Source organism: Lontra canadensis, unplaced genomic scaffold (genome assembly GCF_010015895.1).
Source record: "Lontra canadensis isolate GAN:19392208 unplaced genomic scaffold, GSC_riverotter_1.0 scaffold17, whole genome shotgun sequence".
Classification (NCBI taxonomy): domain Eukaryota; kingdom Metazoa; phylum Chordata; class Mammalia; order Carnivora; family Mustelidae; genus Lontra; species Lontra canadensis.
In genome coordinates this window covers 13,036,215-13,063,256 of record NW_022631011.1, presented here as the reverse complement: position 1 = coordinate 13,063,256, position 27,042 = coordinate 13,036,215, and the positions used below count along the sequence as shown (strand labels likewise).

Genomic DNA, 27,042 nt, shown 5'->3' with positions numbered 1-27,042 from the left:
TTTGTCACTTGAAAAATTAAGACGTAATGGATAAGATTTTTTCTTCAGTGTAGATATTAATAGTGAAAAGGAAACAGGAAAAACAGAGCCTCACCATGAGAGACAGCTTTGAAAACTATATATATGCAGGGCGCCTGGGTGGTTCAGTGGATTAAAGCCTCTGCCTTCAGCTCAGGTCATGATCTCAGGGTCCTGTGATTGAGCCCTGCATCGGGCTCTCTGCTCAGCAGGGAGCCTGCTTCTTCCTCTCTCTCTGCCTGCCTCTCTGACTACTTGTGATCTCTCTGTCTCTGTCAAATAAATAAATAAAATCTTAAAAAAAAAGAAAACTATACATATGCTATATATATATATATATATATACATTATATATATATTATAATGTATATATATAATATATAAAGCACATGTATTAATCTTAATTTATACATATATAAATATTACATACAGAATATAAATATAGTAGAGCTTCCATGTCCAGTGTGGTAGTCATGAATCTCTTGTGATTATTTACACTTAAAAAGTGTTAAAATTAAACTGAAAAATTAAATTCTCAGACTTCCTAACTTCATTTCAAGCAGATATTATATATGGCTACCAGATGGTAGAAACAGAGAACACTTTGATTATCCCAGAAAGCACGACTAGACAGCACTGAATTATAGTTAACTTCTTGGGAGGTAGAGAGGGATCATTATATACTCAGGACCCAGACCAGTATACATTATATTAAATATTTGTTGAATTTTGTTGTTTAATTAAACGATATAGAAGGCTCTTTCCTCTATTAGATATTCACAAGAATTATAAAACTATTAAAAATGATTATTGTAAAAATTAAAAATATGTTAAATGAAAAGTCAATGAGCTTTTAAATATAACTTCATTTATTTAAGTATGAGGTACAACTTTACCTCTCTCTTCTGGTTTAACCTCTTTCACTGGTGTAGCAATACTCCAGTCTTCCTTCTGGTCTTGTGTGGAAGAAGTTCTGCTCCTATATAAAGGGAAAGAAGCAATCAATTAATAAAGAATTACTATACTTAAAGTTTAAAGTTATTAAAACAAATTTTAGGTGATCCTCTCACATTAAATTTTAAATGTTTACGGTAGAACTTACTATACATGCTAATGCTATTATACAAGAAAATAATATAGCAAAATTCTAATACGTAATGGGCTTTACATTTCATGGTAAATTAACAGAAACTCAAAATTTGTTACAAATGACCTAAAAATATTTGAGAGGATATTAAAGAAGTTTTTTTTGTTTTTGTTTTGTTTTGAAGATTTTATTTATTTATTTGTTAGAGAGAGAGAGAGAGAGAGAGAGAGCGAGCGTGAGCATAGGCAGACAGAGTGGTAGAGGCAGAGGGAGAAGCAGGCTCCCTGCTGAGCAATAAGCCCATGTAGGACTTGATCTCAGGACTCTGGGATCATGACCTTAGCGGAAGGCAGCCGCTTAACCAACTGAGCCACCCAGATGTCCCTGTTTTTGTTTTTAAGAAAATGAATTGGTCTTCCTTAGATAGTGTTGCTATCAGAAAAAGGGGGTTTAATTGAGAATAATTTGAGAGCTATTTCTCTAACTTCAGTTTAGAAGTTTGGGGTACCATATAAAATCCAAGGACCAAAAACACTTTTTCAGATTTGAAAATTTTTTTAAAGATTTTATTTATTTATTTGACAGAGAGAGAGATCACAAGTAGGCAGAGAGGCAGGCGGGCGGGGGGGGAAGCAGGCCCCCTGCTGAGCAGAGAGCCCTATGCAGGGCTTGACCCCAGGACTCTGGGACCGTGACCTGAGCTGAAGGCAGAGGCTCAACCCACTGAGCCACCCAGACACCCCCAGATCTGAAATTAATAACATTTTAGGAAAATATCCAAATTAAAGTGTTATTTTTTTTCTAAAAGGGAATCTGTGTTAAGCATCTACCTTGGGCCTAGGTCTTGATCTCAGGATCCTGGTATCCAGCCCTGTGCCAGGCTCAGTTAGCAGAGAGTCTACTTCTCCCTCTCCCTCTGCTCCTCCTCCCCAGCCCATTCTTCATGTATTTGTGCATGTTCTCTCTCTCTCAAATAAATAAATAAATAAATATCTTTAAAAATGTTTTAAAAAATTGTTCTTAAGTTTTCATATTTAAAAAGAAGCATTTTTCCTCTGATAAATGTTATCAGAAAAAAAGTATCAACAACAAAGCAGGTAGTGATATTTTCATTAAGTTATTATTTTTTCTTATTAAAGAAGCATTACAAATTAAACGAAGTTTATACATACCAAAAATCATATTATAAAATAATCCATATTAATTACTCTTCTTAGCTATAACAGAACACTCTAATGATATTTCAATTTTTATAAAATTAGTCATAAAATATTGCATGTGCTTTAGCTATATGACATTGTTTCCTATATATTTGATGATAGTTTAATATTTCTGATGGCTGCATACTATTTATCTCATTGTTGTTCCACAATTTATTTAGAAAAGCTTGTTTATTATGAGGTCAGGGAAATATTCATCATCTTTTCTCCATTAGTTTCAACTTCATTTTTAAATACTTTTGTTAAATAATCTAATATTTTTTTCTTGCTTGTTTGAAAACTAAAAAAAGGTTGAATCAGTAGGTTGCACGCTTGAAGCTAATTAAGATTGTGTCAACTATACTCAAAAATTAAAAATAAAAGAAACATTCACACCATTAAAATAAATAAATAAGTAAATAAATAATAAAAACATGAGGGTTGCTGGAGGAGGTGAGAGCACTTTATGTAAGGTGCAGTGGGTGTATATGCAACTGATGAATCACTAAATTCCACTTCTGAAACTAATAAAGAAAATAATAAAAACTGTTGCACATAATTGAATCCATTTTGTGTATTTTTTTCTAAAATTTAGTTAATTTTTGGACCAGCAAAATCATCTTGATTCTTTTTTTATTTTATTTTTTTTATTTGAGAAAGAGAAGGAACAGGAACAGGAGGAGGGGCAGAAGGAGAGGAAAAAAGACTCCCTGATGAGCAGGAAGCCTGACATGGGACTTGATCCCAGCACCCTGGGATCATGACCTGAGCTGAAGGCAGATGCTTAATTGACTGAGCCACCCAAGTGACCAATTATTATTTTTTTTTTAATTGAGGCAAAAGTCCCATAACACAAAATTAACCATTTGAAAGCGTAAACTTCAATGGCATTTACTACACTTAATGTTGTGACTATCATCACCAGCTAGTGCCAAAACATGTTTATTACCTTAGAAGAACTGCCCCTCATTTTTTTTTTTAATATATGGAATGTTTCATGAATTTGTGTGTCATCCTTGCAGAAGGGCCATGCTAATCTTTGTATCGTACCAATTTTAGTATATGTGCTGCTAAGTAAGCCTCATATTTATTAAACAATCTCTCCCCTCTCCTTCTTTCTACCAGCCTCTGGCAAGAATCAATGTGCTTCCCATCTCTATGATTTACCTGTTATAGATATTTCATGTAAATGGAATCATGCAACAGGTAACCTTTTGTATTTGGTTTCTTTAACTTAGCATGGTGGTTTAGAAGTTTACCCACATTACAGCATCTATCAAAATTTTATTACTTTTTATGGCTGAATAATATTCCATTGTATAGCTATACCACCCTTTATTTATACATTAGTCTACTAAAAAAACGTTTTACTTAAATTCAATTAGCCAACATATAGTACATTATTAGTTTCACATGTAGTGTTCAATAGTGCATCAGTTGCTTATAACACCCAGTGCTCATCACATCACATATCCTCCTTAATGCCCATCACCCAATTACCCTATCCCCCACCAACCACCCCTCCAGAAACCCTGTTTGTTTCCTATAGTTAAAGAGTTTCTCATGGTTTTTCTCCCTCTCTGAGACTTCCCAATAAGTTTTCCCTCCCTTCTCTTATGGTCTTCTGCACTGTTTCTTATATTCCACATATGAGTGAAACCGCATGATAATTGTCTTTCTCTGACTTATTTCACTCAGCGTAATACCTTCCAGTTCCATCCATGTTCATGTAAATTGTAAGTAATCATTCCTTCTGATTGCTGAGTAATATTCCAGTGTGTGTGTGTGTGTCTGTGTGCGCGCGCACATGCGTGTGCACACACGTGTGTATCCATTCATCTGTCAACGGACATCTCAGCTTTTTCCACAGTTTGGCTATTGTGGACATTGCTGTTATGAACATTGGGGTGGATGTGTCTCTTCAGATCAATACATTTGTATCTTTGGGGTAAATACCTAGTAGTGTAATTGCTCCGCCACAGGGCAACTCTACTTTTAACTTTTTCAGGAACCTCATACTGTTTTCCAGAGTAGCTGTACCAGCTTGCATTCCCACCAACAGTGTAAGAGGGTTCCCCTTTCACCACATCCTTGCCAACATTTGTTATTTCCTGTCTTGTTAATTTTAGCCATTCTGACTGGTATGAAGTAATATCTCATTGTGTTTTTGACTTGTATTTCCCTGATGGTTGAGTGATGTTGAGCACTTTCTCATGTGTCTCTTGGCCATTTGGATGTCTTCTTTGCGGAAATGTCTGTTCATGTCTTCTGCCCATTTCTTGACTGGATTATTTGTTTTTTGGGTGTTGAGTTGGATAAATTTTTTTATAGATCTTGGATATTAACCCTTTTTCTTATATGTTATTTGCAATTATCTTCTCCCATTCTGTAGGTTGCCTTTTATTTTGTTGACTGTTTCCTTTGCTGTGCAGAAGCTTTTGATCTTAATAAAGTCCCGAAAGTTCATTTTCACTTTTGTTTCCCTTGCCTTTAGAGACATGTCCACCAAGAAGTTGCTGTGGCTGATGTCAAAGAAGTAGCTGCCTTTGTTCTCCTCTAGGATTTTGATGGATTCTTGTCACACATTGAGGTCTTCCATCCATTTTGAGTTTATCTTTGTGTATGGTGTAAGATAATGGTCCAGTTTCATTCTTCTACATGTGGCTGTCAAACTTTCCCAGCACCATTTATTGAAGAGACTGTCATTTTTGCATTGGATATTCTTTCCTACTTTGTCAAAGATTAGTTGACCATAGAGTTGAGGGCCCGTTTCTGGGATCTCTATTCTGTTCCACTGATCTGCATATTTGTTTTTGTGCCAGCACCATACTGTCTTGATGATCACAGCTTTGTAATAGAGCTTGAAGTCAGGCAGTGTGAAACCCCCAGCTTTGGTTTTCTTTTTCAACATTCCTCTAGCTATTCAGGATCTTTTCTGGTTCCCTACAAATTTTACTATTATTTGTTCCAGCTCTGTGAAAAATGTTGTGTTATTTTGATAGAGATTGCACAGAATATGTAGATTGCTCTGGGTAGCATAGACATTGTAACAGTATTTTTTCTTCCAATCCATGAGCATGGAATGTGTTTCCATTTCTTTGTGTCTTCCTCAATTTCTTTCATATGTGTTCTGTAGCTTTTAGAATACAGATCCTTTATCTCTTTAATTAGGTTTATTCCTATGTATTTTATGATTTTCCAGTGCAATTGTAAATGGGATCAATTCCTTAATTTCTCTTTCTTTCAGCTAATTGTTAGTGTGGATATATGCAATTGATTTCTGCACATTGATTTTATATCCTGCCATGTTGCTTAATTCTTATATGAGTTCTAGCAACTTGGGGGTGGAGTCTTGGATTTTCCACATAAAGTTTCATGTCATCTCCAAGGAGTCAAAGTTTGACTGCTTCTTTGCCAATTTGAATGCCTTTTATTTCTTTTTGTTGTCTGATTGCTGAGGCTAGGACTTCCAGTACTATGTTGAACAACAGTGGGGAGGGTGGGCAACCCTGTCGTGTTCCCGACCTTAGGGGAAAAGCTCTCAGTTTTTCTCCATTGAGAATGATATTCACTGTGGGCTTTTCATAGATGGCTTTTATAATACTGAAGTATGTTCCCTCTATCCCTACCCTTTGGAGAGTTTTAATCAACGAAGGATGCTGTATTTTGTCAAATGCCTTTTCTGCATCAATTGAGAGGATACGGTTCTTGTACTTTCTTTTATTAATGTGATGTATCATGTTGATTGATTTGCAAATGTTGAACTATCCTTGCAGCCCAGAAATAAATCCCACTTGATGCTGGTGAATAATCCTTTTAATGCACTGTTGGATCCTACTGGCTAGTATGTGGCTGAGAATTTTGGCATCCATGTTCATCAGGGATATTGGTCTGTAATGCTTCTTTTTGGTGAGGTCTGTCTGGTTTTGGGATCAAGGTAATGCTAACCTCTTAGAGAATTATGTTCAAAGATTTCTGCTGAAAAATTTGAGGTTGTCTACTCCTTTTGGCTATGGTGAATACTGATGATATGAACGTTTGTATATAAGATTTGTTTGAACACCTGTTCTGAAATCTTTTCTGTACATACCTCAGAGTGGAACTGCTATGTCATATGGTAATCTAGGATTAACTTTTTGAGGAAGCATCAAACTGTTTTTCAAAGTGACTGACCATTTTACATTCCCACCAGCAATATATGAGATTTCTAATGTTGAATAAAAGTGAAAAGAGCTAGCATCTTGTATTGTTCCTGATCTCAGGTTGAAAAATTTTGGACTTCAGCATTAAGTATAATATCAGTTGAAAATTTTTCATAAATGTCCTTCACCTTGCTTTCTAATTTGCTCTAAACTGTTTTTTGAGTGTTTTCATCATGAAAACGTGTTGGATTTTGCCATATGTTTCCACATTGAGATGGATTTCCCCCCTTCATTTTATTACTGTGGATATATTACACATTGATTTTTTTTTCTCTATTTTGAACTACCCTTACATACCTGGGAGAAATGTCAGTTGGTCATGACATGTAATTGCATTAATATGTTGCTAAGTTCAGGTTGCTAGTATTTCATTGAAAATTTCTGTACCTATAGTCATAAAGCCATTGATCTATATTTCTCTTACTTAATATGTTTTTATCTGGTGTTAGTATCAGGATAATGCTGGCCTCATAGAATGGTTGAAAAGTGCTCCTTTCCCTACTATTTTTTGAAAGTGTTAGAGAAACACTGATATTAATTCTTCTTTCAATGTTCAGTAGACTTCATCAGTCAAACCATTTGGTCCTGGGTTTTTCTTTGTTGGGGGATATTTGATTACTGATTTAATCTCTTTACTTGTTACAAATCTGTTGAGATTTCCTACTTCTTCCTCAGTCAGTTTTGATAGCTTATGTTTTCCTAGAAATTTCATCTTGGTTATCTAAATTTGTTCATATTATTATCTTGTCCATAGTATTATAATCTTTTTTATTTCTGAGAGGTATAGTATAGTATAGTATAGTAATATACTATTATTAGTATAGTAATAGTAATAATATAGTAATAGTAATATCCCCAATTTTCTGATTTTCATAATGCAAGTCTTTTTTCTTTGCTAGTCTAGCCAAAGGTTTGTGAATTCGGTTGATCTTTTCAAAGAAACAACTTTTGTTTTCATTGATACTATTTATTGTTTTTCTTGACTTCTTTCATCTCTGCACTAATCTTTATTATTTCCTTTCTTTTCCTAGCTTTAGCACATTCATTCTTTTTTAGTTCTATGAGGTATAGAATTAGGTTACTGGATTTGGGATCTTCTTTTTTGATGTTAGCCTTTATGGCTATAAATTGTCCTGCGAGCATTACTTTTGCTGTAGCTCATAAATTCTGGTATATTGTGTTTTCATTTTCATTAATTTCAAAGTATTTTCTAATTTCTTCTATAATTACAGCCTTGATTCACTGAGTTTTTTTGAGCATGTTGTTTAAAATCTACATTTACATGGACTTCCTAGGTTTCTTTCTGTTAATCATTTCTAGTTTCACTCCATTAGGTCAGATAGGATACTTGGTATGATTTCAGTCTTTTTATTCTATTGAGATTTTTTATACAGCTTGACATATGATCTATCATGAATAATGTTCAATGTCAACACGAAACAAATGTGCTTTCTCCTGCTATTGGGTGGTGTGTACTATATAAGTCTGTTAGGCCTAGATTGTTCTAGTGCTGTTCAAATCTTTTTCATTACTGATCTTTTTTTTTTTTTTAAGTTCTTTTTACCATTCTTGAAAGTGAGGATAGAGTGAATTCTCAAACTCTTATGAAAAACTGTGTATTTCTTACTTTAACTCTTGTCAGTTTATACTTCATGTATTTTTGAGGTTGTATTTTGGGTATGTATATGATTTTGATATCTTCTTGATGGAATGGCCCTTTTACGAAGATGTTAAGTATTGTTTCTTGTAATATGTATCGGCCAAAAGTCTATTTTGTGTTATATTAGTTTAGCTACCCCAGCTCTCTTTTGGTTACTATTTTCATGGATTATATTTTTATCCTTTTGTTTTCAACATACTGTGGATCTTAGATGAGTCTCTTATAGACAGCATATAATTGAATCATGTACTTTTATCCATTCTAACACTCCCTGTCTTTTAATAGTAAAGTTGAATCTATTTAATCCATTTTGATGAATGCAATTACTATTAAGAAAAGACTTATTTCTGCCATTTTGCTATTTGTTTTCTTTAATACTTAAATATTTTTGATTCCTTAATTTCTCCATAATTGCCTTCTTTTGTGATTAGTTGATTTTTTTCCCCAAATGTATTTAATTTCCTTATTGGATTTATATTGGTATTTTTATTTTATAGAATTTTTCCTAGTGGTTCACTGGAGATTACAATTAACATTCATAAAAATTGAGTTTGAATTAAAATCAATGTAGTTTCAGTAGTATTGAAAAAAAAATCTCTGTGCCTTTACTCCCTCCATGTTGTCATTTTTACAAATTACACATTTATACATTGTATGCTCATTAACATAGATTCATAATTTTATCCATTTAAAAATTATATAGGAAATAAGAGATGCAAAATAAAAATGCAATCACATCAACTTTTGTATTTATCTTTGTAGCTACCTTATTGTTTTTTATTTATTCATATGGCTTCAGGTTACTAACATCCTTTCCTTTCTGCTTAAAAGACTACCTTTAGGATTTCTGATAGAACAGTCTGCTAGAGATGGAGGCCCTCAAATTTTGTTTATCTGGAAAATCTAAATTTCTCCTTTATTTTTGAAAGACACTTCTGCAAGAATTAGAATTCTTGTTTGAAAGGCTTTGTTTTGTTTTCTTCTAGCATTTGAAATGTGTCATTCCACTGGCCCCTGGCCTCCATAATTCCATTTTTTTTTTAAGATTTTATTTATTTATTTACTTGAGAGAGTGAGCACAGAGGGAGAGGGAAAAGCAGGCTCCCCACTGAGCAGAGAGCCCAACATAGAGCTCCATCCCAGGACCCTGAGATCATGACCTGAGCTGGAGGCAAATGCTTAACCAACTGAGCCACCCAGGTTCCTCTGACCTCCAAAATTTCTGATGAGAAATTGTCATTTTTATTGAGGATCCCTTACTCATGATGAGTCGCTTCTTTCTTACTGCTTTCAAGATACTCTTTGTCCCAGGCTTTCAGTAATTTGACTATAATGTGTGGACTTCTGAGTTTATCCTACTTAGAGTTCATTGAGTTTTAGTAAATTATAAATTCACGTCTTTCATCAAATTAGGGGATTTTTAGCCAATGTTTCTTCAAATATTCCTTCTCTCCCTTTTACTCTTCCCTGTTACTCCTGGACTCCCATTATGCGTACATTTGTATTTGTGATTATGTACCTCAGATCTATTAGGGTCTGTTCATTTTACTTCATTCTTTTGTCTTTCTGCTCCTCAGCCTGAATAATCTCAATTGGCCTATTTTCAAGCTCACGGATTCTTTCCTTTGCCAGCTCAAATCTATTGATGAACATCTCTAATTAACTTCTCCTCCAGTTATTATACTTGTCATCTCCAGAATATCCACTTAACTCTTTTTTATAATTCCTATTTCCTTATTGATAATCGTAATTTGTTGAGATATTAGTCTCCTGGTTTTAACTGTCCATGGAGTTTCCATTAACTCTCTGAGAATATTTAAGACTGCTGATTTAGTTATTGTCCAATAAGTCCAACATTTAAGCTTTCTCAGGGTCATTTTAAAAAGTTGTTTTCTTTTTTCCCCTTGTTAGTGAGACAAACTTTCTTTTTTCTTTCTTTGCCTGCTTCATAATTTTTGTAGAAAACTAGACATTTTAAACAGTTTAACGTTAAACAGAAATAAGATTACCTTCCCTCTGTTGGGTTTGTTGTTGCTGCTTGTTGTGGGTTGCTCTTTAGTAGTTCTTCTAAACACATTTGGCAATGTCTGTATTCTTTGTCATGTAATGACCACTGAACTAAGTGTTTCATTAGCTTACTGGTAAATTTATGTTCTCTCCAAGTTATCTTAAATACCTAGAGTCAAAAGAAAAAAAAAAAAGGGAAAGAAGGGAAAGGAAAAGAAGGAAAGGAAAGACAAGGGAAAAGGAAAAGGACAGGGCTTTCTCCCCATAGCTATCTATGGGGAGAATACGAAAAGGAAAGGAAAAAGGGAAAAGGAAAAAAAAAATACTCTTCTAGTCTTAGTAGATTGGCTCTCTGTTAAAGTATTCCTTCAATGCTTATTCAGGCTATTTACAACTCTGCTTCTACTTTTAATTGTTGCCTGCACAGATCCTAAAGGTCAGCCAAAGATAAAAGATCAGGGTCTTGGGTTTTCTCTGAGCATGTGCCTAGCTCTGGTCATATGTGTGCACTTTTTGATTCGGCAGTATACATAACAGCTTTGAAAAACCCTATTTCCCCCATGTATGTCTTCTTTCCCAGGCATTTTGGTCTGTCTAACATTTGTCCCAACTGTTATTCACAGCTTCAGACAGTGGTGGCAAGTATATGCCTTTAAATGCTTTCAGTAAACATTGCCTGTAAGTGGTTCCAGCTGAGTGATTGCTCTAAGTCAGGCAAAACAAAGGCAAGGCTTTGTGCTGGTTCTTCAAGAAGTCATTAGACAGGTCAAAACACTGAAACACAATTCTTTGAGAATAAGGTCCATATTGTTTTCTCTGGCACTGGCAATCTGAACCACAAGTACAGGCTGCTCTCTTCATGGCCACCACTGATTTGGGGGCTAGAGGATGGCAAGCAGGCAATTCATAGTGCCATAGCGCTCTCTTAATACAATACAACAGACTCTTCATTAACTTTTCCCTGAGTTGTTGTTTTTTACTAAATTCAGATTTCTACAAAAGTTGATTCTGACAAATTTTTGCCAAAATTTTTTTGAGGTGAAACAGAGCCTGAGAGATTTCTATTCTGCCATTTTCAATGATATCCCAATTCTTATATATTTAAAAATGCATTTTAATAACAAATATGAAAAATTCTTCTTTTAACTTATTTCTTTTTATATAAAACTCATCTACAGCACATTAATAATTAAAATTTGAACATAAAAACAATTTAAAAAGAATGAAAGGTCCTTACCATTCCTCAAGAGATGTTTCAAACTGTAAAAATAAAATATCTCAATAAATATCTCAAAAAATAATAGACTTAGCTTACAATTAAACTCACTGATAAAACCATAAGTACTCCACTTCACAGACCCCATTATATTTTTGTCAAACTATACTTTGTTATTTCTAAAACAGATACATACCTCTACTACCTAGTCCTTTCATTACTCCCACTGTATTGTTCTTACCTTTCACCTGTGTTTCTAAATCTTACTCCTTCATCAAGGGCTTATTCAATGCCACTTACTCCCAAAAGACTTCCTAAATAATCAGAAGTGCATTATATCCATTAATTTTTAATATATAACCAAAGGGTGGAAAACATTCTGGTATGTTCACAAATATTTAGTTTTCCATAGTGTCCCTCTTTTAGACTATAAACGTCATGGTAGAAGTCATGTTCTACAGAATATTCTGAGAGTATCCTATCAAAGTCACAAATTACCAAAACCACAGGGGATACATAGTCATAATTTTTTAGGTTTTATAGATAATCTCTACAGGTGTTAGCTGGGCATACATGGTTATTATAATTCTACAATATCTTCAAATAGGCCTTGTGTTCTAGACATGAATTTTATCTCAATTAAAAAATTAAGAAAATTGGAACAAAGTACGGACTTTAGTAATAACTTATCAATATTGATTCATTAATTGTAAAAATGTACTATCCTAATGTAAGATATGAAAATAGGGAAAATGTGGCCCAGAGTATAGATGAAATCTCTATATTATCTTCTCAACTTTTCTGTAAGTCTTAAACTGTTATAAAATAAAGTCTATTTTAATAAAACAATACTATTTAGGAGAACATAAAAATTAATCAAAGGAAAGTAAATTATGAAAAAAGTAAATTAAAGAAAAAAACAGTATGGCCATGGCTTTTGAGTTATTAGATTAAATTCAATCAGATTAATATGAAACTCCAAAGTTCTTATGCAGATTATAACATTTTGGACTAAAAAACAAAAGATTCAAATTGCAAAGACAATTCAAATTTATAACAGTGTTATAGACTAAATTGTGTTCCTCTAAAATTTGTATATTGAAGCCCTAATCTCATGAAGATAGGATCTTTAAGGAGAAAATTAAAGTTAAATAATGTCATAGAATGGGATCCTAATCCAATAAAACTGGTGTTCTTATTAGAAGATGAAAAGACACCAGAGCTCGCTCTCTCACCATGTGGGCATAGAAGAAAGGCCATGTTAGGACACAGTGAGGAGGCTGTTTTCAAGCCAGGAAGAGAATCCTCAGTAGAAACCAACTGTGACAACACCTTGATTTTGGACTCTAGCCTCCAGAACTGTGAGAAAATAACTTTCTGTCTTTTTTTTTTTTTTTTTAATGGCAGCTTGAACAAATTACTACAGAAAAAAGTTTAGGATAAATACTCGGGTCTATTTCTTATGGAAATCTAAGTACCTCTCAGAACCAAGAACTCAAAGAGTAAAGCAGAAATGAGAAAAACCATAAATTAGGAAACTATCCCCAGGAAGCAAAATTGAGTCCTAAGCAAGAAACTTTTTAGATTCACATGTGGTAGGCCTAACACCATGTACCCTCATTAATTTCAGAATTTCAGGCATTAGTGAAAGATGTATCTTTCATTTCTCCCCTTTTTGAATAACAGTATATATTGTGATAATTTTGTTCCTGCCCCACCATTGCTGCTAAGTATACAGGAGCAGTATTTAACATCATTTGAACTCACAGACCATCAGGTCAAAAGAAGCTGAAACCAGAGAACTTCATCTGCATCAGATCTGCTGCAGAACATATAATTATAGACCTCTGCATGAGACCATAACAGAATAAAACTTTTGGGGAGTTGGTGATTAGAGTCTGCAATTAGATGAGCTGTTAATCATGTTGCCAATGGACTAATTGATATATTGATTGCCACACAAATTGTTCCCAAAGAATCACATCTCCTGGCTTCCCCATCTTGTCTAATATTCTACAATATTAAAAGAGGGTTTGATTATGTGCTTTGCTTTGGCCAGTAGGATATGAGCAAACATAAAACAAATATTTTAAGCTCTTGCCATTGAGATTTGTTCTCCTAGAACACCATCCCAGACATGGGTGTGAGGCCATCTTCATCACCATTTCAAGTTGTTAGCAGATGTGTACATCTATATGATTGGCCCCAGACAAGAACTAACAAAATTGCCCATCTGAGCTCAGAACAAATTGCTTAATAATATTCCAATAAATGCTTGTTCTAGTCACGAAGTTTTAGAAAGAGAGAGCCAGAGAGACTGAGAGAGAAAGAATAGGTGTATATGTATGCCTATATCAATAGCTAAAGAAAAAAAGAGTGCTTTATTGCTCTGAAGAGATTTTCATTAGAGTAATAGGGACCAAATCCAGATTGTAATGAATATATGAGCAACTGGGAGGTAAATAAACAAACACTAATTTTAGGTAACACTTTTCAGATGTTAAGTAATACAGGAAGAAAGAGGAAAAGGGATATATTTGAATGTATGTGTAGGATTAAAAAAATTCTTGAAAACAAGAGAATCATTCAAAATTTAATATTTTAAATGTGGACAGAAGTGAGTTAAGAGAAAAGAAGGAAATATGGACAATAGATAGGAACACCTGATGGAACAAGATCCTTACAAAAACTGAAGATGGAATACAGGTAAGGGGAGTAGCCACTGATGGGGGAAGGAAATTTTCCATGGAAGGACAAAAGGAATAATATTTATGGAATTCAAGGATGTTCCCAAGTGGGATAATAGGAGTTTGAAGCATTTCTGTTATCATATCTCCTATTTTCTTTGTGAAGTGAGAGGTGAATGAGTCGTAAAGTAGAGGATTTGGAGACTTGAACAAAAGAGAGGACTGAAGTAGCCACCAGAGAACACTAGACAAAGTTCTGGTTGACAAGCAATAATTTCACACAAAGGTCCCATTGATGTTGGAAACAATGTATCCATAACATTTCAAATTGGGATTGTTGTGTAATGTTCTCTGGCACTATTCAGCAGCCTGGGGTGTAGGAGTAGAGATGGCCCACCATCAGAGAGATCTCATCAGGACTCACATTTTGTCAGACTAGAAGTATAAAAAAGTAAATAACCAGATGCACCAATTAATGAGTGCTTTAACAGATGAATTAATTAGTCAAGGAAGTAAAGGAAAATGGGGATGATAGATAGGAAATAATGGATATTTCAGGATTGGAAGTGTTCTTAAATTTCAAACGAAATATAACAATTAACAGAATTAGAGAACTCAAAGTATCAGAGATTTGGTCAGTAGGGTCAGATGATTAAATATTACTTTTCAGAACTGAAAACATTAAGAAGTGGTGTAAGCTCAGCAAAATTTTATAATCGGAATTTTAAGCATTTTGACAGTCATATTTGTGTGGTCCTCAGAGGTGAAATACTCTCTGGAATACATGACCCAGAGTGGTGGAGAACAGGATGTTCTGAGATATCAGACACACCGTCTGGATGCTAGCTCTGCCACTGACTATGTGATCTTGGGGAAAATCAACCTCTGTTGTTGAGGTACTCAATCCTCATCTGTAGCTGGGGTAATGGCAGTTTCTAACTCACAAGGTTTCTGGAAGGTTTCAATGAAATCATACATATTAACTATTTAATATAGACTATGATATATAGTAGGCACCTAATTGGTATTAGCTATATCACTGTTATAATAACATTACTATTTTTGTATAATACATCCTTAATATTATAAAGCATGATTTCTAAATACTTTCTATGTCATTCTTTCAAATCATGGTAACATTTTAAAGATATGTATTGATTAAGTGAAGAAAATTTCAATTTAGTAGAAAAACTCCAAATTAAATAAAGCTATCTCTAGGCAGTCTAGAAAAACAGGTGGAAGAAAAATAAAACAAAACCTTTTACTCATATGGGAAGATATCCAGGTAATTATTTCCATCATATTGCCATGTTTTCTCATTCCTTGCAAAATTATACAGAACATGTTCATAGTAGCTCTACTTTAAAGAAATTTCTTTTCAAAATTCAAAATTGCAGTTAAACTGCTATGAATGCATTGACAAGCTTATGGCAGATTCATCTCTGCTAATCACAGGCTTGACAGTATTCATTGCGACTATAATGGAAACCACTGTTTCAATTTTCAATATACTTATTGAACAGTTCAATATATTCTATTATCAGTTCAACACTAGCAAATTTAACAACAAAATACATAGTCAAAATAAAATAACATTTTTTAAAATTTAGAAAATATAAAAAGCCTAAATTAAGTATTGAATTTTTTTAAAAAACAGGTTATAAGCATTAATTTCACAATCTTTCAAATAAAGTTTATGTGTATATTTACTTGTTAACACATTATTATATTTATTACAGTTTTTGTCTAGAAGTGTATTTATCTGACATTGCTACTCATGTATTTCATGTTGTCAAACTACCAACAAACATTCCATGTCAATGTGAGAAATAAGGCCTTCTTTTGTCCATAAGGCTTATAAAACAGAAACTGAAAGGGGCTTTGGAGTCAGAAGGAACTTGATTCAAATTCCAACTCTAATGCTTACACCTGTATGATGGTATATAAATTACTTGACTTTCCTAAGTATTAGAATTTTCACCAATAAAGTAGAATTCCTGTGAAGTACAAATATAGAAATATACATTTGGTAAGTGACTAGAAAACAGCAGATTTTTTTGTTTTCTCTTTTTTTTTTTTTTTAAGATTTTTTATTTGAGAGGGAGGGAGAGAGATTGCGTACAAGGGGGTAGGGGCAGAGGTGGAGGGAAAGAGAGAATCTTAAGCAGACACTCTGCTGAGCACATAGCCCAACGTGGGGCTGAATCTCAGGACCCTGAGATCAGGACCTGAGCTGAAACCAAGTCAAATGCTTAACCAACTGCATTACCCAGATGCCCCTAGAAAAGAGCAGATGTTTGGTAAATGATGCTATTACTGTATTGGGTGGATAGGTGTCTCAAATATATGTAGAAAAGAAAGGTTCTGCTTCAGGTCCTCATTTGTTTTTCCATTTATTGAGCACCTACTATCTATCAGGCTCTAAGCCAAGCACCAGAAGACAGAAAGTCACTCTGATGCTGGTCTTTATAAGGCTTTTTTTGTTTATTCAGCCGGCTCATTTTCATAACACATTTACATAAGAAAGGCTCCTTTTTTTTCAATTATCCTGAAGCCATAAAATGGTTTATTTTGTGAATTATTTTATTCAAGGCAATCTTTTAGCTGGCCTATTATCCATAGTATTTAACAGTTTATCAACTGCTCAGAATCCCAAGTGGGATTGGGTAAAAAACACAGGTTTTGATAAAAGACAGTGGGTTCAAATCCCAATTCTATCTTGTGATCTTGAACAAGTTTCTCAACTATTTAAGTTGTTATTTCCCCATCTAACAGTTAGATAAAAGAATAAGCATTTAAGGGGCATGTGGGTGGTTCAGTTGGTTAAGCATCTGCCTTCAGGTGAGGTCATGATCCCAGCATCCTGGGACTGAGTCCCACATCAGGCTCCCTGCTCAGTGGGCAGCCTGCTTCTCCCTCCCCCTTTCCCCCTGCTTGTGCTCTCTCTCTCTGTCAAATAAATAAATAAATCTTAAAAACAAAAAGAAAAAGCATTTAAAAATAGTTTTGAGCAATTATAATTGTTAATATAGCTGTTATAATCATAGCTATTGGAATTATTAAAAAACCTATAAATCTATTTTCATTATTTAAAAAACATGCCTAATCATTAAGTTAAAAATGTGTGAGATATATAGAATATCATATCAATAAAAATTAATTCTCTTCTACCTACTTAACAATATTTCTCAAGGCCCAGGACACCATCAGACCTATGACCCACAAAGCATTTTCTGAAAAGGTATGCTGATTTGGAGAAACAAAGAAGAAACAAAGATAAATATAATAAATATAAATAAATATAATACTAATATAAAATGATATAAATATTATAGAAACAACAATAGCTAATACATATTGAGTGCATATCATATGCTGGCATTATGTCCAACACAATGTCGTTATCTCCATTTTTATCTGAAGTCCTAGGATACATGGCTCTGAAGTCTGCAATTTTAAGGATCGTACTCTAATGCCTCTTGAAGGAGACATCACCCTACCACAAGCATCATGACTATTCCATCAAAACTTTCTCAGAGCCAGATCCAATAATTGTGGTGAGGAAAAAGAAGGAGCTCAAACTTATCCTCCTGCTCGGGCAATCTGGTTTTGCACTAATTGTTCAGAATAAGCTTAATAAAATGTATAAGAAGGTATTTATCATTCCTAAATCATCTGAAGATAACTGAAAGTTACAGTGATCTCAAGATTGAAGTCCCTTAAAAATAATAAAGGCAAATAGGTTAAAAGGACAGGAAGAATCATTACATTCTCCCTCAACAAGACACTATTAAGTATTTCTTCAGAACAAAATAAGTCATTAAAAAGGGCACGCTGTCCTTTTACATACCAATTTCCTCAGCTAATCATCTAATCAGTTTAGTGTCCCTAAAAACGATGTAAATACTATTTAATTTACTAGTCAAGTTGGCTTATGGAAATTACTACTTAGCATTATTGCCTCCGGATAAGGAATAAACAGGTAGGGAAAATAATCTATTCGGTAAGGTCGTTTCACCTTTATGAAGTGAGACTATCAAAAACATGTCTAGATTAGTAAATTACACAACTGAGCCAAGATTCTATAAAATATTTCAAATATCATTTAAAAAATAACTCCCTGGGTTCTTTAAATAACAGCCCTTACAGAATTTATAGAGCTTACAAAAATGTTAGCATTTTAAATCTTACCCGTTTCAAATGCTCTTGTATTTTAGATTCCAAATCTTCAATGTGTGAAATCATTTTGTTGACACATGGTGCTGGGATGTTTACTAAAGCACAGCTTTGACGTCGACATGGGTAACTAAAGTAAATGCCTTTATTCACCCCTTAAAAATAAAGCAGACAGGAATTAGTTAATAGTTACATGCAAAATAGTAAACTGTGATGTTCAGAATACATAAAAAATATTCTGTTTTATTAATATTAATATTTTTAAACTTTCTTTAATAAACAAATCAATAAATATTTCAGAAAATAATAGAATAATGATGATATTAAACTTATATAATTACATAATGTGATCCATAATATCATGAACTAAACATTGAAAACAACTAATGAAAAAAGGCAGAAAACCAGTTAATCCAACTGTTTCTAAATAGTTCCTGAATCACTTAAAAAATGACTTTGAAATATATTTTAAATTCTCCCTTCAAAGAGAGTCCACATCTTCCAGTGTAAATAATATCCAACCACTCATGCATTGAAGAAGTTCTTCTTTAAAACCAGCATGAGTTTCTCTTGCTGGAAAAAAATAAAATAAAAGCAGGTCCCCTTCATCCTTATAATAACCTCATTTTCTACCTTCCATTTCTGAAAATTGGAGTCTCATGCAAAGAGTGATTGATGTTCCCACTACAGCATTCAAGTTGTACTCATCATAAAATCCACTCAGTCCGATGTGCCTCAGTGATTCTAATCCTGGCATGTCCCGAATCAACTGAAGGTTGCAGAAGCACAGCAAAGTTGTCCATGAAACTCCACCAAAGTGCTTACTTGCAATCCTTTTGCCTCTAAGGACTCTATTGGGCTGGATTATAGCTGCAATCACTGATCTTAAATGCAAGACACAAAATAGGCTTGGTGCCTCAGTGAGAACAGTGTGATGTCCTCATTTCAGATGACCTTGAAGAACACAGAACTTATGCTGTTGCCCCAGACTGTGCTTTTTTGTTTCAATGCCAACCCAGAGACAGCAAATTACCTTCAGTTAAACAGCAATCTTTTAAATATCTTTTAAATAAAGTCTCATAATACCTCTCCTCCAAAAATAGTATCTCTGAAAAAACAGCCTATCTCCTTCACTTATGAACAAAAGTGTTTACCCTATCCCATATATTACATATACATATTTATTTTAAGAACTAAGAATATGTGCCAATCCTGGAACTATGTTAAGTACTTTTGATTCTACATTTTATTTATTCCTCATGACAATCTTATGAAATGGGATTATTACCTTGATTTCATAGATAAGGACCAAAGGCATAAAAGAAGTTAAGTTATATAATATGTCTATATCTACAGAGCTGGTAGGTGAGAGAGCTGAGACTTGAACTGTATCTCCTTGGCTTTGGAGTATAAGCTATACCTTGAAGGTTGTTTTTATATTTTTAAAAAGATAGCAAAATAAAGAGAAGCAATCCTAAAACTATATTTCAGGGCAGTTCAAATGTTCCACATTTTCATTTGTTTTTGAATTTTGGTTGTTCCTTCAGGACATCAGTCTTGATATTCTAATGTATCTTAGTTTGCTCTGACTATACTCAACACATATATTTGCTATGAGCATTTTGTGTGTTATATTCCATCTTTTCTCTTTAGTTCACACATGGATATGTATTTTCATCTCCATAATAGTCATAGGACTTAAGAACAAGCTGGTGAAAATTACATATTGATCTCCTATCCAAATATCTTGATAAGGGCATGTTGCCCTTCCCTCTAGTAATAAGAAAGTTTTAATACATATTTAACAACCAGGCAGTTGTCCTTATACTCAAAACATTTGTCTTGCTTCATTAAATGTGGAGAAAACAAGGATAGTAATGACTCATTTAACATTTTTCTGCATGTGCTACCCTAAACCTATTATGTGAATACTAATTAATTTCCATAGCACCCTACGGTTTAGGATTAACATTTTACATATGGTAAAGTGGAAAAAATAAAGATATTATGAAGTTAAAATTTGCACTAGAAGTCTATAAAAGACATGACATCATAAGTAGCCAATGCAAAACAGAATTCAGGAGTTACCATCACTGTTTTTATTCTAATTACAGATGTAGTGTAAGTTAAAACTTTCCTTTCTGTTTCTTTTTAATTCTACCCAGCTTAAAGAGATACTCTAGATCACTAAACTGGTTTGTTCATTTTTGACATTTTTAACATTATTTAACTAACTATGCTTAGGTTAAAACTACTCAAGTCTCTAATCTCACATTTCTAACTTAATAAATGAATGGGTTGGTGGGGTGTTATATAAAATCCTTTTTATCTAAAATTTCATGATACAACTAATTAATGATTTTAGTCAAACATATTGACAGAACTCCTCTTGGTGAAAAGCCTGTGCACAAATGGTCAGGGTGAGTCTATTTTTTCTAAGATTTATCTATTTTGTGGGGAGGGAAGAGTCGGGAAAGGGAGAGAGAGAATTCTCAAGCAGACATCCCAGTAAGTGCAGAGACAGACGCAGGGCTCTGACCCAGGACCCTGAGATCAGGACCGGAGCTGAAATCAAGAGTCAGACTCTTAACTGACAGTCACCGAGGTGTCCCACAGGATGAGTCTTTAAAGACTTGAGCTCAGGCAAGACTTTCATCCCCTCTAAACATCTGCCCAACTTTAACTTTCTTGCTCATAATCAATGCCTAAGAAATAAGTAAGATCTTCCTGGATCTAGGCTACGTTTGAGGTTTGTTAAGGCTCTGCAACTATGGACCGGCTGATTATGTGGGCAAATAAATAAATATACTATGTTTATAAACTGCCAACTCTCCTTGCTCAGTGAAGGTGATCTTTATGTAATTTATTCACCCAGCCTTTCCTTCTTTCTCTCCCGCTTTTAATATGGTTCCTTTATGTCTATCATCCCAATTATTGTATCATCCCTTTATCTCAACTCAGCACTCAGGAGAAGACTTCTCTTGACACAGATTTGTTTTTCACATTCTGTTATCCCTTTTAACATCCTGACGTTCTTTCCAAAATGTAGAAAAAGTCAGTGCTCTCAAGCTTAGAAATAATTTCTATTCCTTGCAAAGCCTCTGTCTGATTAACAAAAAATACATTGTTTTTTGTTTGCTTGTTTGTTTGCTTTTACAGAAACAAAGCTTCTCTTAGTTTTTGTTACACACTTGGGGGATCAGGGGTCCGGGGGGGGTACCTTTCCATGATATTAGAGTTACTTTATTTTCATCGAACCTTACAACATTGAAGACACTTATCACTAAATACGTAAAATATTATGCATAGACCCTAGAGTCGGAGATGGCTAAAGACTGCATCTACTCTATCCACTACATAAATGGCTCTGTTCAGTGTTTACCTATCTCTATTCCCTTCAGTCTTTTCAAAATCTGCAATTTCAGTGTATTTAGTTTTGCTTCCCTTAAGTAATCACAAGTCTTCCTATTACTGTGTCTGACCACTTCCTATAGCTACTATCTTACAGTAAATTTTGCTTTGACTAACAATTCTTTTCAAATAAGCAATCTATACCAGCAGGCACAATATTCTCACATCCTGATCTCTTCTTCAAACTGAAATTGCTATGCAACTTACATGGCTCTTTCCTAATGAGGAATTCTTGAATCTTTCAGACATTTGCCTAAACCTAGTTATAGCATTTTCTATCCCTTTATTAGTATTCGGCTGTGTCACACTTATCTATTTCCCCATCCATCTTCCTCACGAAGTTCTGCATTCTTTATGGAGAGAAACTATGTTTAGTGCCTTCAAAAACTGTTGAATGAATGAATGAATGAGTGAACACCTCTTTTTTTAATTTTACCATGCTGAAACCTGGCTTCTGTTTTCTCAACTTCATGAAATCTTCATTCACAAACCCCCATTAATCAGTATTTCCACTACCACTGGTGAAGAAGTAACTAAGATTGAGTCTTCCAAGTCTGGGAAAAATAAGTGAGACAACAGTTTTCAGACACTAGAAAACAGGAAAACCAGCTTTTGTTTCCTGAGAAAGTAAAATTCTTAAGGCTGAGCCCCATAGTCACCATGCTCTCTGCCAAGGGGCAATTTTTCAACTAAAAATATAGAGATCTGGGGAAAGAAAAGAGCATGGTAATCCTGCTGAGATAAGGGGCAAAGACTAGTGCCATGGGTAATGGAAACAGAATCTTCAGGCCAGGAAGCTGAAAAGGACATAGCCGTGCAGAGAAGAGCTCCCAGAAATCCGTACGAGTGCTCTCTGCATCTGTAGATAAGGGCTAGACTGTTTTTGTATCCAGAGCAAAATTACCTGAAGGTTAACAGAGAACATGTGCCATGGGATTGAGAAAGGAACAAAAACACTAGAGGTTGCATGGTGTTAGTAAAAGAATAACAGACACCTACACCAGTGGAACAGAGTAGAGAGCCCAGATATGGACCCGCAACTCTATGGTCAAATAATCTTCGATAAAGCAGGAAAAAATATCCAATGTTAAAAAGACAGTCTCTTCAAGAAATGGTGCTGGGAAAATTGGATATGTATATAAGCTATGTATATAAGAATGAAACTTGACCATTTTCTTACACCATACACAAAGATAAACTTGAAATAGGTAAAAGACCTCAATGTGAGGCAGGAACCTATCAAAATCCTAGCGGAGAACATAGGCAGTAACTTCTTCAACATTGGCCACAGCAACTTCTTTCAAGACATGTCTCCAAAGGCAAAGGAAACAAAAGCAAAAATGAACTTTGGGGACTTCATCAAGATCAAAACCTTCTGCACAGCAAAGGAAACAGTCAACAGAACAAAGAGGCAACCCAAGGAATGGGAGAAGATATTTGCAAATGACACTACAGACAAAGGGCTGATATCTAAGATCTATAAAGAACTCCTTGGGGCACCTGGGTGGCTCAGTGGGTTAAAGCCTCTGCTTTCGGCTCAGGTCATGATCCCAGAGTCCTGGGATTGAGCCCCGCATCGGGCTCTCTGCTTAGCAGGGAGCCCGCTTCCACCTCTGTCTCTCTCTGCCTGCCTCTCTGCCTACTTGTGTTCTCTGTCTGTCAAATAAATAAATAAAATCTTTAAAAAAAAAAAAAAAAGAACTCCTCAAACTCAACACACACAAAACAGATAATCACGTCAAAAAAATGGGCAGAAGACATGAACAGACACTTCTCCAAAGAAGACATACAAATGGCTAACAGACATATGAAAAGTGTTCATCATCATTAGCCATCAGGGAGATTCAAATAAAAACCACATTGAGATACCACCTGACACCAGTTAGAATGGCCAAAAAAACAAGACAGTAAACAACAAGTGTTGGAGAGGATGTGGAGAAAAGGGAACCCTCTTACACTGTTGGTGGGAATGCAAGTTGGTGCAGCCACTTTGGAAAACAGTGTGCAGATTCCTTAAGAAATTAAAAACAGAGCTACCCTATGGCTCTGCAATTGAACTACTGGGTACTTACCCCAAAGATACAGATGTAGTGAAAAGAAGGGCCACCTGTACCCCAATGTTCATAGCAGCAATGGCCATAGTTGCCAAACCATGGAGAGAGCCAAGATGCCCTTCAACAGACAAATGGATAAAGAAGATATGGTCCACATATCAATGGAATATTATGCCTCCATCAGAAGGGATGAATACCCAACTTTTGAATCAACATGGACAGGACTGGAAGAGATTATGCTGAATGAAATAAGTTAAGCAGAGAGAGTCAATTCATATGGTTTCACTTACTTGTGGGGAATAAGGAATAACATGGAGGATATTGGGAGAAGGAGAGGAGAAGTTAGTTGGGGGAAATCAGAGGGGGAGATGAACCATGAGAGACTGTGGACTCTGAGAAACAAACTGAGGGTGTTGGAGGGAAGAGAGGTAGAAGGTAGGATGAGCCTGGTGGTAGATATTATGGAGGGCACGCATTGCATGGAGCACTGAGTGTGGTGCATAAAACAATGAATCTTGGATACTTAAAAAAAAAAAAAGAATATTGGTGAGGGATGGGGAGAAAAACCTTAGAACTCCAGTACTGACTATATATAGAGATTTCATCAGTGCCTCAAAAACACTCTCTTGTGTTACAGCTTAGAAGGAATGAATGTACATTAGAGTTAGAGCTCCTCTAGACCCACCCAAAAAATCTTAAAATCAAGCTATAATATAATATATGCAGGAGACAGAATTTAGCCAAATTAGAGGGGATTGGTAAATTCCTTGTGTGTGTGTGTGTGTGTGCACGCATGCACAGATTATAGAGATAGTTCTCTATAATCTGTATATAGATATATATCTATATATAGATTTATATATCTGAACTTTTTTTTTAAGATTTTATTTATTTGACAGAGAGAGATCACAAGTACACGCAGAGAGAGAGAGAGAGAGAGTAGAGAGAGAGAGAGAGAGAGGAGGAAGCAGGCTCCCCGCTGAGCAGAGAGCCCGATGCGGGACTCCATCCCAGAACTCTGAGATCATAACCTGAGCCGAAGGCAGAGGCTAAACCCACTGAGCCACCCAGGCACCCTATATATCTAAACTTTTGCATAAAACCAACCATATACCACTTTTAGGTTGACCAAATGATTGACTGAGCTGCCTGCTAGGAAAAGTATCAATTTCTTTCAGAGAAAGATAACAGAATCTAGAGTCTTCACAATGTACTACACAAATACCCAGTATTAAATCATACAAAGAAACAGGAAATTGTGTTTTTAAAAGTCTAGAAAAAAATCAGTAGGAAGCCCAGAAGTTATTCTATATATAGCAAGGATTTTTTTTTAATATATAGCAAGGATTTTAAAGTAGATATTATAAAGATGTTCAAAAAGGTAAAGAAAAAAATATGTTCAAGTAGTTAAAGGAAAACATGGCCTTAATAAGTGAACATAAAAGGAGTGGTAGTATAAAAATGAAAAATGAAAATGAACTAAATGATAATTCTAAAACTGCAAATAAGAAAATCTAAATTACCAAATAATTTGTTAGACGTAACAACCAATGGACATGGTAAAGACTCAGTGAATGGGTAGATGAATTGAAAGAAATCACTCAATCTAAAGAACAGAACAAAAAATGAAAAAAGAATAGATCCTGAAAAAACTGTGTGACAATGATCAAATAATCTAACATGTGTAAGGTTAAGGTTCCTCAAAAACAAGAAATCTGGAGTGAAAAATATTCGTGGAAATAATGGCCACATTATTTCACAATTTGACAAAAAAAATTTACATATCCAAGAAACTCAGCAAATCCCAAACAATTAAAATATCAAGAGAACTAACTATATCTAGGAATATCACAGTCCAATTATTGAAAAACAAAAATAAAAAGGAATTATTTAAAGTAGCCAGAGAACAAAAGGAAACATGACATAAAGAGAACACAGATATGAATAACTGCTACATTTCTCGTCAGAAAAAAGTGCAAGCCAAAATATAACAGAAAAATATCTTTAAAATACAGGCAGGCAGGCAGGAAGGCAGGAAGGCAGGAAGACAGGAAGGAAGGAAGGAAGGAAGGGAGGAGATACATTAAAGAAAAAAAATAATAAATTGGACTTTATCAAAGACAAAACATTCAGCTCCTTAAAAAGATATTTAAATGAATGAAAAGACAAGCAAGAGAATGGAAGGAAATATGATTGCAAAGTTAGAACATGATTGGAGAACTGGAACTTTTAATCCCATTCCAAACCTCCAGGTAAGGGAGAAGGGCTGGAGGTTGAATCAACTGCCAAAGTCCAGTGGTAAAGAAGACTCCATAAAATCCCAAAAGGACAGGGTTTGGAGAGCTTCCAGGTTGGTGAACACATGAATATTTGGGGAGAGTGCAAACTCAAAGAGGGCGTGGAGAAATCTGTACCCTTTCCCCTACTTTATTCTATACATCTCTTCAATCTAGCTGTTCCTGAGTTATATCCTTTTCTAATAAACTAGTAATCTAGTAAGTAAAAATATTTTTCTGAGTTATGGAAGCCATTCTAGCAAACCCAAGGAGGGGTGTTCATTGGAACCTCTAATCTATAGTTGGTCAGAAGCACAGGTGATAACCTGGGCCTTTGATTGGCTCTGCAGTGGGGGGAGGGGAAGCCTTGTAGCACTAAGCCCTTGACATCCAGCCGGGAACTGACTCTATTTCCAGGTACAAAGTGTCAGAACTGAGTTGAATTGTAGGACCCTAGCTCATGTCCAAGAATTGCTTGGTAGTGGGGAGACCTCATGTTCACACATTGGAATTGGGTACAGAACCTTTTAATTACTTTGTGCTATCTTTGTTATTACTCTATATAGCTGCTCTTTAATCACTCTCTTTTGTTGTGTTGTACTAATTGGTTTGCAGCTATATTTTATCTGGACTGCATGATTATACACTTTATATAAAGAAAATTTCTTAAATAACTCTATAGCCTACTAGTACATATATATTCTCCAGTGTCTTGAATTAACTGTTTCATAAACCAATCATTTGATATTTTATAAAGTTTGTCCCAAACTATGGAAATAAACCCTAAGCCAGATTATTAAAATTCTAATCAACATTTCTGCTGGAGAGAAAGAGATAAAGAATCAGAATGTCACCTTATCCCAATTTTATCCTGTCAAACTGAAAATCTCAAGAGCAGAAGTTTATCAAAATCAAGATTAGAATTTTTTGATTAACATAGAGTTCTTCACCAAAACAAGCTGAAAAGAAATAAGCATGAGCCCCCTATAGATGAAATCCATGCATTTTGTCATCTTTCTACCTCTTTCCACGTACAATATCAGAACCAC

General features: G+C 34.7%; 1 protein-coding gene and 1 non-coding gene across 6 annotated transcripts in view; both read right to left on the bottom strand.

Annotated features, from left to right (window-relative positions):
- Window positions 1-27,042, bottom strand: part of CCDC178 (coiled-coil domain containing 178) — a 427,466-nt gene that overhangs the window by 355,752 nt on the left and 44,672 nt on the right. For 4 of the 5 annotated variants that reach the window (XM_032859669.1, XM_032859672.1, XM_032859673.1 and 1 more), the window contains exons 4-6: window positions 18,268-18,407; window positions 11,411-11,433; window positions 915-997 (exon numbers count right to left, since the gene is read on the bottom strand). In XM_032859669.1, the coding sequence (XP_032715560.1) occupies window positions 915-997; window positions 11,411-11,433; window positions 18,268-18,407 (246 nt within the window). Of the gene's footprint in view, window positions 1-914; window positions 998-11,410; window positions 11,434-18,267; window positions 18,408-27,042 lie in introns of those variants that run through there. The other variant, XM_032859674.1, reaches the window with a different exon arrangement.
- Window positions 3,284-3,386, bottom strand: LOC116869007. The gene has a single exon (XR_004382943.1). It is a non-coding gene; the product is annotated as a U6 spliceosomal RNA (small nuclear RNA).